The sequence below is a fragment of the Nipponia nippon genome, unplaced genomic scaffold (genome assembly GCF_047370975.1).
Source record: "Nipponia nippon isolate SJK-2023a ecotype South Korea unplaced genomic scaffold, ASM4737097v1 scaffold_2, whole genome shotgun sequence".
Lineage (NCBI taxonomy): Eukaryota > Metazoa > Chordata > Aves > Pelecaniformes > Threskiornithidae > Nipponia > Nipponia nippon.
Window position 1 is genome coordinate 123,508,453 of NW_028262336.1, and position 18,111 is coordinate 123,526,563.

At 39.2% G+C, this 18,111-nt stretch overlaps 1 protein-coding gene across 22 annotated transcripts in view; it reads right to left on the bottom strand.

Annotated features, from left to right (window-relative positions):
* Positions 1-18,111, bottom strand: part of DLG2 (discs large MAGUK scaffold protein 2) — a 1,061,109-nt gene that overhangs the window by 14,584 nt on the left and 1,028,414 nt on the right. For 19 of the 22 annotated variants that reach the window (XM_087758910.1, XM_087758908.1, XM_087758909.1 and 16 more), the window contains 3 exons: positions 13,762-13,861; positions 1,077-1,127; positions 212-313 (listed from right to left, as the gene is read on the bottom strand). In XM_087758910.1, the coding sequence (XP_087615036.1) occupies positions 212-313; positions 1,077-1,127; positions 13,762-13,861 (253 nt within the window). Of the gene's footprint in view, positions 1-211; positions 314-1,076; positions 1,128-12,817; positions 12,864-13,761; positions 13,862-18,111 lie in introns of all 22 variants that reach the window. The other 3 variants (XM_087758912.1, XM_087758923.1, XM_087758928.1) reach the window with 1 other exon arrangement.

Sequence of the window (18,111 nt, forward strand, 5' to 3'; positions counted from 1 at the left end):
AGTTCTTTTGAGACATTCTTTCCAGACCTTCACAATCTTATTTTGTTTGTTCCTTTCCCCTTTTTTGTCCAATGTAAAAATGGCTTTTGAGAAACTCAACTACATATTGAGATATGTTCACAGATGCTGCATTCACAGCAATTCACTTAATGTGTGGCACCAAGGGATACAGCTCACTCAGCTGCAGAAGAAGGAGTAAAATCATACTTACGTGGTACACACGACCCAAACTTATCAGGGAATTCAGATATCAAGTCATCGTTGATCCGATCTTTCATAGGACCCAGAATAATAACCGGCCTGGTGTAATTAACTGAACAACAAAAAGAAAGGCACATTTTGATGCTCTTATTGGCAATAACAGTAAATCTTCCTAAAGATGCACCAACCACAGTTGTTGCCTTTATGTATGTAGTGAAAACTTAGGTGTACATTTTATTGATGAATAATTTATTTATTGACATGGATAAGGAAAAAGGAATGAGTACCACTCATTTTGCAGAGCTCTGTGATGGTGCATGCGCATGTAGTCAAACAACTATGTGGAAATGTATATATTTGCTATTGCTCAACAAGATCACTCTCAAGTGCTTGCAGATGGACTCTCTCCTGAGGCATGGAAAGGATATTGTAGGATTTTTTTTCTCCTCAGTTATATGAGTGCACCCCCCCATTAAATCAGGTGGGTGTGCTCCCATTTTCAGTTGCCTTCCTGTAGGATCATCTACCCTGGTCAGAGGCACATATTGCATGAGAAGGAAGATAATAAAGACTTCCCATGCAACAGTATTGCAGTAAATCTAGAAAATCTGCATCAATATTTTGTAGACTGGTTAACCTATTTATTAGTAAAGGCCATGAGAGCGTACTGGGGAGAGTCCTGAGAACGTCAGGAAGTGGGGGCTAGCGAGGGAGAGCCTTACATCATTTCTTTTGTATACGATAGGCCGAGTGGCCACGAAAAAGGAGCCACAGAGAATCTGGGGCTGGCACAGCAAGGCTTACTGCTCTGCTGGCCCCCAAAATGTGAAATGAAATATATAAGGAACAGTGACAGAAAAGCAGAAGAAACTTACTTTCCTGTCTTGTGACAGGTTCATAAGAAAGGATGCAGTCTTCTTGGCCTCCTGATGAGAGAAGAAAGAGAAGAGATTGAAGCTGACAAGCAACACATCAAGTACTAAAGCTTGATAAAATGCTTCACATAGAGACAGATCGGGTTCGACACTTCTCTCTGGTAATGCTCTCACCTGAACCATTCCAAAGTCCCTCATAACTTCAAAGCGCGGAGATCACTTTTCTTCTTTCCCTTCCCTTCCCTCCCCTGCCACGTGTTTCAATTAACTGTGCTGAAATTGGGCTTTTTCAAAGATGGGCAATAAGGCTTCATTTAATGATTTGACAGCAAGGCTGTTTACAAGAATAGTGCAGAAACTTAAGATGCAATTCTTTTTCTTGTCCGATTGTTAAGGCCCTAACATACTGCTGCAGGGCAAATCCACAGGCTACCTAAACTGAACAATTTGTATTCTCAGAATATATACATTTTAGTTGATCATCCTTCTGTGCATAACCTCCGTAGCCTAGTTTATTCACAGCCTGACATCTAGCTATGAGCTATTTGCTGACTCTTATCCGTTCCCTGAAAACAAATCATACAGCCTCATGTTTTACACACTTATCCTCCACTCCTGTTAGGACAATGCTGTTTCCTCATGGTGACATTTAAGGAACTAAAGCAGAGAAATTTGCCATGAGAAACAAGTGGCACTGTATGGACCATGGCTTGGGTGCAGGTGTAGGTGTACAGCCCCGATGCATCACTGTCCTCTCCTCTACGGGAGCGCAAGAGGAGAGGGAGGAGGTTTCTTCAACCTACTGCATGAATAATTCCTGGACATTTCTCTTTCTGGGTCACTGTCACATACTTGTTACCACATAAAGGCTCTGGCAGGTTCTAAATATGACTTAGGCTTAGCAAAGTTTAGAATTATGATTTTATTTTTACTCAGTTCAGGGCTTATCTCTGAGAAGATCCACAGATGGGATTTTGCAACTAATTTAGATACTACAGAAGAAAGAGCGTCATAAGGCGTACCAGGGCTTTATAAAATAGGCAGGGTTGCCTTCATTTCATCTCCTTGCACACACGTGAGTCTGTGTTACATTATTCTTGTGGGCTCCTGCCAAACCAAAAGTGTGCGCATAGAGGGGAAGAGTGCTGCCTGACGCCTGATGGACGATATAGGTAGGATTTAGAGGGGGCTAAACCTCACCCTGAAGTAGCCTGGCTGCTATCTGAGTCAATCCTGAGGCTCCATTAACTACATTAACAAGATTTGTATTGGCTGCAATGCCTAGCTCCCAAGAAGGTACAAAACTTTTTGTGGTTTAGTCTTAAGCTGACTCCCACCCCATGAATCTAATATGTTGCTAGGTATTTTTTGTGATATATTATTGAGGCAGATGTGAAAAATGTGTAAGAAAGGTTTTCAAGTAAAAATAATGTTATAATTAAGGACAATAACAGAAAAAGCAAATTAAAAAATGTTCTGACGTGTTAGGAGAGAGGGAGAACAAACAGGACCACCTCCAACCTAGCAATGGTGCTGAAGCAGCAAAGGAGAAAACATAATTTTTAATAAAAGAAAGAGATTAGACAGCTTTTGAGGACAAGGCAACATAACATATGAGGAGTGTGGATAATGGATTTTCTTCTCTATTTGCAAATGTTTGATATTGTAATCACTTGCTTAACTTTGGCTTTTTGCAAAGTTAAGAGCCTAGAATTATTGTTACACTAGGTTTCATGCATTGGATGTATTATTTTCCCTTAAGTTTCTCTGGAAATTTTAGGGGTAATATAAAACTCAGCATGTCCCATTCCCTCGGAGATGAAACAACTCACTCTCCAGGCTGGACGAGGATGCTCCTGCAGTGCCTGCCCTCCATCCCCCAGGAGCCAAGGCTATGTTTTTCAACAGCCTGAGAAAGTCAATCTTGGGGTGGGCGATGAAGCCGTCATGTACTAAGTACGTGGAGGGGAGCCTGTTTGTACAAATACAACCTTAAACTTGAAAATACTTGTCTCAAGGGGATTCATTTCAGCTAATTTCAGAAACCTGTGTTGTGAGTGCTTATGTCTAAGTTAGTCCTTAGGTACCCTTTGGAGTCAATGGATGCCTACAAATAGGCAAGTGCTTATTCTAAGACATGAGTCATCTGACCTATTTTAGATGTTACTTTGGGATGAGAGTACAAGTCAGAAGGGTATGTTTGTCTCCATTGACCCGTAACGGCATTTAAACAGCAAGGTCAGATGCAGACATCTGCATTTAAACAGTAGAATCCCATGGGAGTGACAGTGACAAGAGCAACTGAAGGAAAATAGCCAATAACTCTGACACTATTGTTTAAAAATTTTTCTCTGGGCTAATATTTGTCTTTGGCATAGAATTATAACCAGCACAAATAAGCCAGCACAGATTTTACCTTCTGTTGTGCCCAGTCTCTGGCAGACATGTCCACATGCTAAAGCTGTCATTATGTCCACGCTATCGGTAGGGTATGGGCTATGGAGACAAATTGAGCCTGTCGTTTCACAGAAGTCTTGGGAAACTGTGGCCAGACTGAAGGCAAAGAAAAAACTCCAGCCCACTCAAATTGTGCTGAAGCTTAAGCCGCTGGAAAGGGTTGCAGCAAGTAAGGAGAAACTTTGAGGCTGACTGTGATACACAAGGACTTAAAGATAGATATCTTCCTGAGGGAAGGCTCTTCAGCACTGAGTTTCAGACTCAAGATGGAGCGCGAGCGTGGGGGAAAGCTGCACCATTTCCACTACTTTTCTTCTGTGGAAAAAGGGCTCAGGAAGCTCAAGTTTTTATGTGAATAAAATTCTTCCAAGTACTGTCCAGATAAAATCCTGTAAGTCCTCAGAAGCTAATATACAGATGTACCAGATGGTATTCTTTAATGATCTCTACTCAGTCAGTACTGCATGGTTTTGAAGCAGTCCATAAAGTATTAAGTATAATGAAGAGCTCTAGAGTCAATCAATAATCAGATTGCTGTAACCTTGTGATGGCTTCGAGGTGTGAGACACTGTGAAATTCAGCAGGACATGGGCTCTTATTTATCATTTGACTAAGCCTCATTTACCACCCACATTAACGGCTTAATTATCACAGGTTAGCTATATTGATCTGGAAAATCTTTGTGAAATTTAACAGACAAAACAAAAAGAGAAAAAAGAAAAAGTCCTTTCTGTAGGATTTCAGCATGATCCCTTGTTCTTCCGTAAAATTCCACAAAGTCAAAAAGAGACAAAAAGAAAGAAGATCAGGAAAGAGAAGAAAGAAAAAGGAAGCTTTCCTAAATCTAATATTCTCATGAGTAAAATTATTGGAGGGCTTTCACTTTCCCAGGATCGCTATGGCTCTGGTTCCCTTTGTTCTTGGTTTGCCAGTTGTGAGCTCTCAGGAAGAGAAGAATAACCTGGAGTTTGTTATAATTCGCAGCCCTATAAACTGGGCTGAGAGATTTTGTGTGGCTGGATGACTTTCATAAGGCCTGCTAAAGTCAACTTTTAAAAAGATTTTATGGTGTTTCAGAGGAGTAGCCCTAAAATGGATTTAAGGTGTTGCCTCTGTTTTCCCTTTCTGGTTAGATTCCAGAGAGTCTGTGAAAGACTCAAAATCACAGTTCCAGTGTAGACCTGGCAGATATCAGGCATTTTTCATGTAACCCATAAAATGGGCCCATTTCCTACTGTCTTGCCAGAGCATCCAGGGCTTGCAGAGGGCTGGTGTAACTGCAGCCAGCATGTGAGTACCGGGGCAGGAGACCTGCTGTGGTGCAGCCACCATGTAACCAAACACCCACCCTCACCAAGCACCTTATGCTGCGGGAATCCATGGATTTTGTCATCCCATTAATGGCTGTGAATGAAAAAATCTGTAAAGGGATCTAAGGCAGTGAATAATAAAAAAGTAGTACTTATAAAGACAGCTAAAAATTATTTATGACTTTAGAAAAATGAAAGGGAATTTTTGTGTTCATTAAGATTGTTGTATTAATGGTGGTGGTTACCATCAATACACATGTGAAATACATGTAGATGAGACAAATTAATTTTATTTTTGAGATCTGGCCTAAATTTTATTGCTCAGCTGGATCTAAAAACCAAAGAAGGCTTATTTTTCTGTCACCATCCATTTTGGTTTTGGGCTAATGTATGGATTACCTGAGTTGGACTTGCAGGATCTTGGAGAAATCAATTTCTTGTTTTGTTTCATCTGCACAGACTGCACTGGACAGTCAATATCTTAACCTCTATTTGGCTCAAAATCCCTTTCCTGGAATTCTATTTATGTAAGTAAACACATGACTTTTGGAAATATGTTGATAGCTATGAAAGGCTGGAAATTTAATATATAAAAAGATCATCAGTAGTCTGAGAATGAACTTATGACTGAAAAGTGGTCTATCGGCACTTTATGTTTAAGATCAATGTAGCTTGTGAGGGCAGAAAATGAGACTCAATACTTGTGCCAGTTTGACTGTGCCTGAATGATGTAGTAATCCTTGGGGAGTGTAAGAGCCAACGTAAGTGTCCTAATTAATCAGTGGCCTAACATAATAATCAGGAATCCTTTAACCTTGTTCTGAGTCTTCAAATCTCATTACAAGAGTGACTTGCTGACAGAGGGTAAAAATTTTTGTTTCTAACCATTTTCCTTATTTTTAACTTTTAGTCACGTATTGCCTCTCTAGGTAATTGGTGCAATCACACCCAGTTATGCAATTAGGCTAAACAGATGTGGTAATGTGTGTGTAATTTTGATGACAGCTGTAAAAACCTTTACTGAACTACGTGTAAGAGCATTACCACACATATGCAGTAGAGAGACTTGAAATTCATGGCCATTATGAAAATCATGTCTCGCAAAATAAGAACTGATGAGTCCACGGTAAAAAATACATTCTTATAAGCTTGGTTTGAAAAAGAAATCAGAACATTTTAAGTTACAGAGCTCAAAATAAACTTTCAGTCATGGTTTGATTAGCTGGTTCAGGGATAAGTCAAAGTTGACTGTATGTATCCTTATCACAACAAGAACAACTTTCTGCCAGACCAGGACTTTATATAGCACTCTGCAAACTTGGTTTTACGGCTGAGAACAGGTGCAAATCAACTAACATGGTTATAGCCTTCACATTAGCATGGCCAATATGACGCAGTAGCAGCTGTGTGGCAGCTCAGCCCCTTTTAGATCAGGCCAACATTTGTTCCTGGCTCAAAACCACTTTTTAATTTTTTTATAAAGGGCCAGATTCTGCTGTCAAATGTATTTGTGGTTCCCCCTGAAGGTAATGGAGCTGAAGGTTATTTATTGGGATAAAGAAAATCCTGCTGTTCACTCCAGCTCTTTTTCTCATTACAAACCCAGCATTGAGAGCACTGGCAGAAGAAATCAGGTTTACTACCTGCAACAACCTTGTTGCTAAAAAGTGGTCAAAGAATTTTCTCTTGAGACCACATAGGAGGAATTTCAAGTATATTATTATTTTGAAATAAAAAGTATCTGACTTCTGTAGAAAAGTTGATTTTTTAACCCCCAAGCACAAGACATGAGCAATATGTCAGCCAGATACTCAAATTTTTAAGCCATGTATTTTTCTAAAGAAATATGAATGTATCAGAATTATCTCGTAGAAAAAGCCCAGTGAATTTGTAACCCCTCTATTAATCACTGTCCAGGGCACAGCCTGGACAGCTCTCAGAAGCCTTCAGCATCACTTCGGGTAGTTGTACCCCTGATTTGGAATGGTTCTAGGAATGATCGGATAGTACAGGTTTCAACACTAGCTACGTTTCACTAAAATGCCTATCATGAGAAGCAAAAGTTAGAGAAACAGGTTAAAGCAATTGCCAGAGGCCCACTAGAAAAAAATGCAGAATACCTCACTCTGGACTCCAACTGCCTTGTTTTTATAGGGACAAATATGAATGTCTGCAGGAGAACACGTGGCACTTGCCAGTCATTTCTTACCCCCACTTTTTTCTTTGTGCTGGCCAAGGTGTGAATTGCTGATTTCCCACAATTCAGAAAGCAGTGGGGCAGGCAACCCCTTTCTTCCTGCTCATTTGCTTGGGAAACAGAAGAGAAAAGGGGCACTGGGACAGGGTCACAACCCCATGGAAAACCCTTGAGCTCTCCAGCAGTTTTCTGTTGCTCCCCATGAATTTTTCAGCTTCACTTTTTTTCTCCTCTTAGTATGCCCCACTTCACCAATGCACAGACCGAGGGCTAGATGAGTTTGCGAGTCAACGCACATGGTGACCTGGTAAAATAACTTGTAGTGCCTCACCTTGAACACAGAAATTCTCCTCAAAATGGCACTACATCACACCGAAGAACAGCTTTGCAACATGGCTGGCTCTAAATGGAGTTAAAACAAACTTGGTTCTGTGGCAGTGACTGATGTTGGGCCCCGTACCCAGCTACCCAGATGCAAACAAGAAGAGCAGAAATAATAACTGCATGCTGTCTTATTCTACCAGGAATGAGCTTTACACTGAGCACCTATTATTTTTTTCCTTTCATTAGGAATAAGTAAATTAGAAGGCAGTGAGGAATGCGTCTTTAGGAAATGTTCACAGACTAGGTCTGATAATTACTCTTCCCACATGAGGGATACTGATAGGCTTCTATCGTGCAGTGTCCTCTCAACAGTCCCACAAGGTCAGAACTGCAGTGAAATGACAACTTTTTAATGACAGGCCTCGTGTCTCTTATCTCCATGCCCTCACAACTTGTTGACTGCTCTCTCTGACCACCCACCTCTCGCTTTCCTCTACCTGATTCTTCTCTGTTCCCGAGTCATAATTTTCTAGGGGAGATTTGCTGCAATGAGCTGTGCGATGGGAGGTACCATTGACACGGGGTACCCTGGAGATCCAGAGAGTAACCATCTGGATTCAGGAGTGCTTTAAGTCCCCACAGCAGATATGCTGATATACCATAGCCATGTAGCAATTGAACACACAGTCAGACTAAAGTTGACATGCCACCATGGCCATCTGAAACTAATTTCCAAAAGCCGGTCACCAAAGTTGCTGGTTGCCCAAGGTCATGCCTTCAAACGTCATGTCAGCACACACCAATGAATTGTTAGCAAATGGAATTAGGCCCTTTGGCACCAGCTCCTGGACTTTAAAGCCACTTTCATTTGACTTAACCTAAGACTGGCTTCCTCTGCTGCTAAATGGCATAGCTGTCCCGCTGGCAGCGAAGGAAGTCCTGCCTGCATCTTCTCCACCAGGCAGCAGTTGTTGGACACACCAGCAATGTGTGGGGAGCTCCAGCCAACAGGATGTAGGCTGGATGCTGCTGGGATGAGACAGGAGCTTGCCCAGATGGAAACCAGTCTGGAAGGAGAGCACCTGCCGTGGGCAGTTGTTACCCCAACACTCCTTTTCCTTTTTCCTTCCAAGCATCTATGTCCCAACTAACTACCCCAAACCATTTCTATCCCCTTTCTGGCACCTCAAAACATACACTTTGTTTCAGTCTGGGGAAAAAGCATCTTATATTTCAAACACAAAATCCTCCTCTCCTCCTCAGCAGAGGACACATTAAAAATAAAGTGGTTCAGAACTGGATCTTGGCAGTTGAAGAGCGCCTACTGTTTTCTTGTGACTCTGGCAATTGCTTTCCAAGGAAACCTTTGCAATACAAGAGAATACAAACTAATTTACCATTTCTGAATTGCATAAGATTAGCTGTTTTACTGAAACAAACCAGTGTTTATTAACAGAGCTCAACTGCTATGCACTATATCAAGACTAGTAAATATGAGGTATGATACCAATGATTACCTGAATGTATGCGGGTGCTTAGCACAAGCGCTGAGTGACTGGTGGAAAACTTGATTTGCTAAGCAAATGGCTTGAAAAGATTAAACAACTGGGTGATTTAGTAAGCAATCTACCATTTTAATTACATTTTATTACATTTCCAGTCATTTAATGCCTTATTTTTTTGCTTTTCAACACTTCCAGAAAAATAGTTATATTGGTTAAATTTGCTAATAATTACCAAGAATGTACAATCTACCTCTTGGCTATATGAGCACATGGAGTCTGTAATTCCACCCAAGCAGGTTGCAGGGTTGGGACCTCCACTTACAGGGAATTGGTGACATTCAGTGGCAGTGCCTAAGGGGTGAAGGTCTATCTTACCTTTTTTTGTAGACCTCATTATGCATTAGGAAATCTGTAATGCCAAAATCAAGGGCTCAACAAAATTTTTGAGACTCTTTAGCCCTTCATACAGGCATGCAGAAATGCAAGTAAAAATTGTGACCTTGTAAAGAGGTTGCCTTTTGCAGATTTGACTACAGTTATGGAGTAATTTTACTCTTAAAAGATCATCAAGAAACTGCTCCCTCCCTGCTGAAATAAACTTCTTGTCACTAAACCAAAGAATCCTGACTTTCACACGCTACCCAAAGCCAGGTTTGGTTTTATGTCCCAGAATACATCCCAAATAACAGCCTTCCTCCCTTTTCTTATAAAGGTTGCCAGTTTTCTTTTATAGCTTTGTACTCAAGATGTGGTTGTAAATTTGAATTCCAAGCCATTTGCTCCAACCATCCTTTTAACATTAACAAAAGATTAGCAAGGAGGAGAAACAAAATAAAAGAAACAAACAGAACAAGCAATGCAAAGTAAAAGGACTCTAATGAAAGCAGTAACTTACTGTAGCTACTTTCACTATCGCTGGCATTAGAAGAAACATGTTCTGCAAGAACAGTACAGCAAATTAAAGAACCAAGCACCACAAAGCTGCAGAAACTTAACAGAACTGCCACAGTCATGCAAAGGTAGTTGTGCAGAGAGGAAATAAAAACTATGCAGTGACATCACCTGAAAAATCTTAGATAATTTACACAGGCAAAATGAAAGCTTTTTCTCTTGTGGCATTTCAGAAAGAGACTGTACGTATTAGCCAGTGATACGTGCCATGGCAAAGCCATGTCTTTTCTTGATGAGACAGTTAATGACATCTCAGATGATAACTTAATTTCAAAGTATATTATGGTCCACTTGCATCTCACTGGACTTCTTGAGAATTTCATGAAACCTGAGTGTCTGCTCATATTATTCTGTACCATCAGTAACGTGCATCATTAATGCATTGGAACTATTCCTGCTAAACTTTTAACCTGTGTCCATCTTTAACCCCTCTGCACTATCCCAAAGGATTAACAAATAAACATGAAAATGGTTTTGATGTCAAATATTGTAACTGTATTTTACTCTGTCCAAAAAAAGAAGACAAAGCCAATGACAAAACTAAGAAAAAAAATGGAAGAAATCTTTTTTCAGACACTGTCTAGCCTCAGGATTTGAGTGAGAGCATGAAAACCTTCACCAGACCAGTGTGGATGGGTGAATAGTGACATAAGAACTATCATGATGGGTCAGACTTGTGGTTTGGCAAGTTTGGTGTCCTGTTTTTCTTATCATATTATTTAAACGAAGGTGCAATCTATATAATGTAAAGTTGCTGTTCCCAAACTGTAGTCAGCAGACTGTTTATGGTCAGTCAGACCATGCTATATGGTCTCCAGGAGGTCTGCAGAACCACATTAAATGGTGGTTTTAATAGTATTTCTGGTAGAAATGCCAATTACTTTGCACCTGAAAGATCATTTAACAGTTGAAACTTTTCAGCTGGTCCCAGACATTTAGAAGCCAATGGTATAATGACTATACAGTGGGGAGCCACCCTGGGTTAATGAGAATGAGACACAGTGGTTAAATGGACAGTGGGCACAAATAAGTCACCTCCCGACAAACACCAGGAGCCAAAAGTGGTCCAATATTTATCATTAAACCAGTGGGCAGACTAGGCTGTGGGGTGACCCACAACGCTCACCTGCAACTGCCTCTAAGCATTCCCAGTGAAAGAAGGAACTCTTGGAAAGCCAAGAATCCCCTGGAATGAACCCAGAGTAGACCAAGCATGGATGCCATGAAGGATGACTATGGGAACAATGCCAAGACCACCTCTTCTCTGCAAGGTGCTGTGTTTCCCCCACGTACCAACCTAATGGCTTGGGGTTCATAGAGCGGGACTGATGGGGTTACTGGAGCAGCAGAAATGAGAGGGGATGATATCTGATAAAAATAGTAATGGGAAACTTTGATCTTGGGCTTAGTAAGAAGCTTTAAAAAATTAAACTTACATTCTGAAGAAAACAGTATATTGACTTTCAGACATTTCAGAGCAAGTTAGCAAGGGTTGTCTCAAACTAATATGCTATACAGGACCCTGAAGAACTTTATTAAACAAGAATAAGTATCCTTCATAGTAAGAACGGTCATTAAAAACATATCTGCGTTGAATATTGGTGAAATTTGGATGGGCAGGAATGTCTAGAAGTGTGTCAGTAATTGAACCGTCGGTGCAATATTAATAGAGAAACTAGAGCCTATATAATGCCTCTTGCTACTTTTCCCTTAGTGATCTCCTTTCAGATGGTTGGATGTTAAGGAGATTTGTCTTTGTAAGGACACAGATATTCAGGAGGGTTATCAGGTCAGGAGTGTTCTACTCCTCTTTAGGCAGGGAATGATCTGTGTTTGTTGCTAATGAGCTGTTATGACACTTAAAGTAGCAGAATGGTTAAAATTCAGGTGGCAGCGACATTTGCTGTCTATCCCTGACCAAACTAGTCTTGCAGAACTGTTCTTCTTCGTACAAGAGATGAAGCTTTCATCTTTAAATTGCGAGCTACTGTAATGCCTTAAAGTTAAACCATTAAAATGTCCCTTCAAAAAATCAGTCAGAAACAGAATGATCTCTAAAATTGTGTGCATGGATGTGCATTCCTGCAATTAAAAAGCACATACAAGACAGTAGGCGATGCAGTGTTAACATTCACACACATTTTGCTGCAATTACTTGGTGCTTAAGAAAAAGAATAAGAACTAAAGAAGAAGCAGCCAAACACATGCAAGTGGGATTTTCTTTAAATTATTTAGATCTGGATACAGAATATAATGTAGCTATTTATATAGAAATCAGCTGCAAATATTTCACTCTATACAATTTTTCTGGTCTAACTTTCAAGGAAGCAAAATTGTTTCTGACACGTTGCACATTCTGCAATGCCAAGTCTTGAGAAAGGATTGCTACATCAGAAAGAGAAATTGATTAAGGTTGCATGACAGAGAATAGGTTGCTAATGGTGAAATGGGTCCAAAATTAGCTTTGGAGAAGGCATGGTCTTCTCTGACCTGCAAATGACTTCTTCCATTAATAACAAATGCTAATCTAAAATCCAGCAAATTAACAAACAGTCCCATGCAAAAAGCTGAAAATGCAGAAGCAACAGCATAAAATAGTTTTCCATTGATCGCCTCAGGATGTGATCAAGTTAAAATGTTTAACTTTCCCTTGAGATGGAGAGGGAGGGATTGTTGCTGAAAAGAACAGTCTCGGCAGCAAAACGAGTTCTGGGTATGCTACTCTACAGAACTGCCATGATGGGAACAATAACAGACTGTCAGAAACAAAAGGTGTTATTACAAAAGAAGTGGAAGTGTCTGCTTGATACACTGTATGTTATTTAATATCGTCATGCAGAACAAAACGATTGAAACATTTTTAATGCATTCACAGCTGGGTAACAAATAAAACTCTATCTTGTGCATGCTAGGAGTGGAGGGTCCTCAGAGAAGGAACAGAAGCCAAAACAAAACAAAACAAAAAAAGATTTACAGTGACCATTCCTGGGAACTTACTCAGAGTCTTTGTTCCATAACCGTCGTCACCTAATCCGGGGATGTCCTGCACGGAAGTCCCCAGAGAGAGCAATGAGAAAGGAAGAACAGCCGCAGAAGAGGAAGGAAGAAGTCAGTGGAGTTGAAATGGATACTACCATGACTGACCATGTTGATTGAGCAATCTGGATCCCTGCTTTTTCTTTCTGAGACAAGTTTAAACCCATATTCTATGGGAATGCAGCCAATGAAAGAGGCAGTGACCGTTATACATGGCTTTTGGAGCTGGGAGGAAGAAGGAACGACACAATAAATAAAGTCCCAGAAATGATTCTCACCAGCTAAATTTAGCAGATAATTATTAAGAAAAAAAGTGAATATTTGGGCTTGGAACCAGCATATATTTTTAATAATGCTGGTTCTCTGCACAATTTAAGCAAGCAGTAAATGCCCGGGAAGGTGCACATGCCAAGATCTGATTTACTTCTTTAAGCTGTTAGCACGAATGGTTCATTTAATTGTTGAACTTTCAGTGAAGCTGCCCAGGGCAATCAACTTGGAGAATGTCAAAGGCAAAAAAGAGATTAGAGCAGACGTTTTAGAAAGTAATAATTTAGTTTAGTATTGTGAAGGAAATCATGTTTGCATTATTTTGAGCCAGTTATGATCTGGGAATATTTAATCAGAGACAAGTTTGGATTTTTGAGAGGTGCCACAACAGCTTTGAGGAGCCACATTTGCTCTTCCAAAAGTTAAGGTCACTGTTTTATTCTTCTGAAAATGGCATTTCCAGGGAAGGAAGGACCAGCTGGATCCAAACTGCAGTCACACATTGGTCACAGTAGTAATACCTCTCCTGCCTGCCTACAACGGATATTTGCCTAGATGTGTGGGGTTCTGGTATCATGCGTGTCACCCATTTTTTGTGCTGCTGCATGTGACATCGTCTCCAAGAGGTTACTTACGTTCTGGATCACTTGTTTCCTGCTCACTCTGCTCCTTGCTCTTGTAGAATGGGAATTTTCGTGAAAAGATGAAGTTCTTTTTACGCTTGTCATTGAATGACTGTGAAGGAGAAAAGGCATGGGGCAAAAACAGGGACGTCTAATTGTTGTCACACTCATGCTGACAAAACAACTAGTTTGTAAAAGTGGAGAGAACTGTAGTGACTCAAATCAGTTCAAATCAAGCAGCTGCAAAGAATCAGAGGTGGTTGCGGTGAAGTCTGCAGGTTGAAGGCAAAGCCCCTGGAGACTGGATCGATTTGATTACAGATGTCTCAAATCCCAACCTTCAGCTCCTTATTTGGAAACTATCGTGTTTGGCTTGTTCAGATAAAGGGCTACAGATGGCTTAGCATGCTTTGAGATCAAGCCACTCATCTTTAATCACAGCAGACTGTGCACAGAATTAATTAACTGTCTGAAAAAGAATAGGCTGTAAAGAGGGAAGCGGAAGCCTTTGATTTCCTTGTAGTAGGTATGTGAATTCAGCCCTGTGCCAATTAAAATAAAATATTTTTTTCTGGTAGCTGTTGCTGATTTCATAGTGTTTTATCTGGCCTCTTAATCAACAACTTCTTAAGAGTGTTTTAATGCTTTTTTTCATAATTCAACAAAAAATACTTTGTTTTATTTTAGTCATGTATATTTACTCACTAGGTTCCTCTGAATATGCTCTTAGTTTTATGTGATTTAGAGACGGAATTCTGCTGATAAGCAGTATTTCATTGCATGTTGAGCAACATATATTGCTTTAATTCTTCAAATGGGGAATTAGTATGGAAGAAATTGGGTTTTTTACATGATAAAACCTTTGACTTTGTAGACAGTTGCAAGGGCTTATGGCACTGTACTATGTAAAAGCAAGATATGCCTGCTTGGGACATCTATTTCGGATACTAAATGAGGAATTAGGATCCCTACAGAGTCAATTGAGAGAAGCTGGTATTTCCAGCGGGCACCTATGCGGAGCTGCAGATGGTGCTTATCTGAAGTGGTCTGTGTTGTCCTTCAGACAATGTCCTACACTGTTTCCTATACTGAACCCATGCAATGGCCAGACACACGACTTTTGCAAGTGATCACCTCCAAGAGAGCAGAGACCTTCTTAACTCATTTAAAGGACCAATTTCATGTGCTTGTCATTGCTTGAATGAAATATAACCAGTATTGGGCTCCAATTCTGAAATGGAATAGGTATAGAGTTTCAGAACATAATTCATTTTCTTACATTTTTGGAAGCACAGCATAAAATGTGGTTTAGAATATGTATTTCTGAAAGATGTGAAGTTAGGTACTGAAAATCTCTGTTAAAATAGTTGTCTACTTGTGTCACGAAAGTTTCATACCACTTTTACATTTCAAGCATATTTAAAGTTCAGTAACTGAAAACAAAGGAAAAAAATGCACATGTAGAATAAATGATCCATGAAAATTTTTCAGAGTATGTAAACATTCAATGTGAAATTAATGTGGAGGTCATGCACAAATAATCCAGACAGCATGCAATTTCAAAACAAAGCAAATATGAAAGAAAGCCAGAGGAAAAAAAAAAAATGCACATGAAGGATTAAAGTAATCTGTGAATGAAAAGAGGACTGACATGCACATTATATCACTTTAATGACCTAAAGGATATAATTAAATTAAAATGTGTTTTCTGTGATCATTTCTTTTATTTTTCCAAAGAAAGGAATGTAACATGTTAACATTTCCTATTGTGAAAATGTTGTTTGTCACGATTCATCTGAATTTGACATAGTAATACTATAGGCATTGCACTTAAAAAGGGGGAAAAATATATATACACACAATAGCACCTCAAAAAACAAAGGGGTTTAAAAATGACAATCACTTCATTACCAAATGCCATTTCACTTTGGAATTAAAGAGAATGTTATCAAATTGATAAATAAACATGCTGTGTTTCACAGAGATTATATGATAAATAACACTTAGAAGTATTCTTTTTCAACTTTTTACCCAACAGTCTATAGCAAAAACTTCATAAACCCCATTTTCACCAGAAAAGCAGATATTTTTTTCAAGCTTATACATGAACTAACAGTATATTTCAAATTAGGCAGATATATTATAGTGTTATATAAACTTTTGCTCCTTTTGCAATTTCAAGTATTGGATTGTCTTTTTAATAAGATATTGTTCCACTTCAATCTGGACAATTAAAATCTGGCAATTCATAGCAGGTGACAATTATGTCCAACTGTGTCACCACATTTACACCAGTAAAAAACCTTGTTCCTAAAATAAAGCTGACTCTTAGTTTATTAATATCCATAAGCAAGTATGTTTATGCATGTTTTAATATTTCTATAGATTAATCAATGTGTATATTCATGTTAATGACCATATATACTATCACAACGTAGTCATAGGGTTATATTTAAAATAACAAAAAAACTGTGAAATATTGTAAAAGACCAAACTGGGTCTGATCCTGCAAACTTACAGAAATAATTAGTCCTTGGTATTCACTGAATAGGCTTACCAAGTATTTATTTTCTTATACATTAAGTGTGTGTTGCTTTACAAGAAACCAAAAACGAACCTTGATTTTGGTTTTGTATCCAATATAAGTGTGGTTAAAATCAGACCGATGGTCTCCAGCTTAAGGATATGAAATCCTGCAGACACTCAGCAAAATGGTTCTTACAGATACCACGATATATATCTCTAACATATAGAGATAGGGGGGTTGGCAAAGAGAGGAGAGGGAGACTCATTCAGAATAAAACCATGTTTTCATTGAACACACTGTCTAAAATTTTGTTCTGTTGCCTAAGTTTTTGTTCTGTTGGTGGATCAGTAGAGACCAACACTGAATAGATATTTTCTTTTTTAAGAAAGGATCATGCATGTGAGGAATGGTGGTTGGGTTAAACTACAAAATTCAGATGTATGTTTTTGAGAGATTTTATTTCTATAAAATAGAAACTTTGAGACCTGTCAAATATTCTGGAGCCAGGTTTCACAGGATCTCCCTATGCTGCTGGAGAGGTGTGAAACAGCCGTAGGATAAATGAGAGAAAGGTATTTGCCTACATCTCTCAGCCTGATGCAAAAGTTGCATGCAACTGGAACTGAAATTGTGATATCAAGCTTAGGCTTGATTCAACAGTATTTATGTAGGCAGAGTTTCTGAAAGTCAGTGAAAAAGTGCCTGAAAATGGATTCCTGTATAAGTTGCAATTTCTTGCCATGAATATGGTAAAATCCTGCAATGGCAAATAAAACTCAGGCATTTCAGTCGCAGTGAAAAACCTGTACAGTAGCGTACTTTTATACCTCACTGCCATCAGTTCACACAGACTACAACTAATCTAGGAATTGGCATTAGTAGGCACTTTATATAGACAAGTGCCTAAGACTAAAAAGCAAATGAAGTTTTCAAGTACTGTTTGACAACTGAACAGTGAGGTCATTCTGCACAACATTTGAACTGTGATGAAAAAGAGAGTCTTTTTTTAGAAAAAAAAAGGGGAGAAAACCTTTCACCGATGTCCTGGCTTGAATTCTTGTTTGATACTACTTAGGCATTAACTGTGTTTTGGAGAAGCCAGAAAACATTTTGATGACCAAAAATTGCTTGACCAAATATCCTCACATGTCCCCAGCTGTGTAAGTCTGGCTTACACATACCAACCTTCCCTGGTTGTGACAGACATTAAGACACTTTGTGTTTCTTCTCCTTAAGAACTCCCTTCAGTATTTTTTTGTGTCAACATCATTTTTGTATTCTAAATGCTTTTCCCTAGGTGCAGCAGCTATATATATTTATATATGTTACTCATCAGCTAATAGGGTAGTGTTTTTTTAAAGGAAACTTCCATGTAACATTGAATAAACAATCCAATTTCAAAATTTGCTTTATAGTGGTAAATATTACAAAGAATAGTGCATCAGTTATTTGATAGTTTTACCATACTGCAATAGGCAACTATGCCATCGTTTACTTTGAGCTGCTTCCCAAGTTTTTTTTCACGATGTAGCCGATCCAGCCCGTACTGTTTAGTGCAGATGTGCTCCTCAGAGAGGTTGTCCTCTTTACGCTTTTCCCCTAATATGTTGGGGAAAGATTTCTTCTGATGCTTTAAAAGCTCTAAAAGCAACTATGTCTTCTAAAAGCCATTAAACTCCCAAATGCATTGGGAACACTTTATTTTGCTGTGTCATTCAACCAATGCTAATCCTCAGTCATAAGCTGGGAACCAGTGTTTGGGGATCACCTGAGAAAAAGCTGTTCCAGAGCACTGGCTGTGAAATTCTTTTATACAGGGTGTAGATAAATTTCAT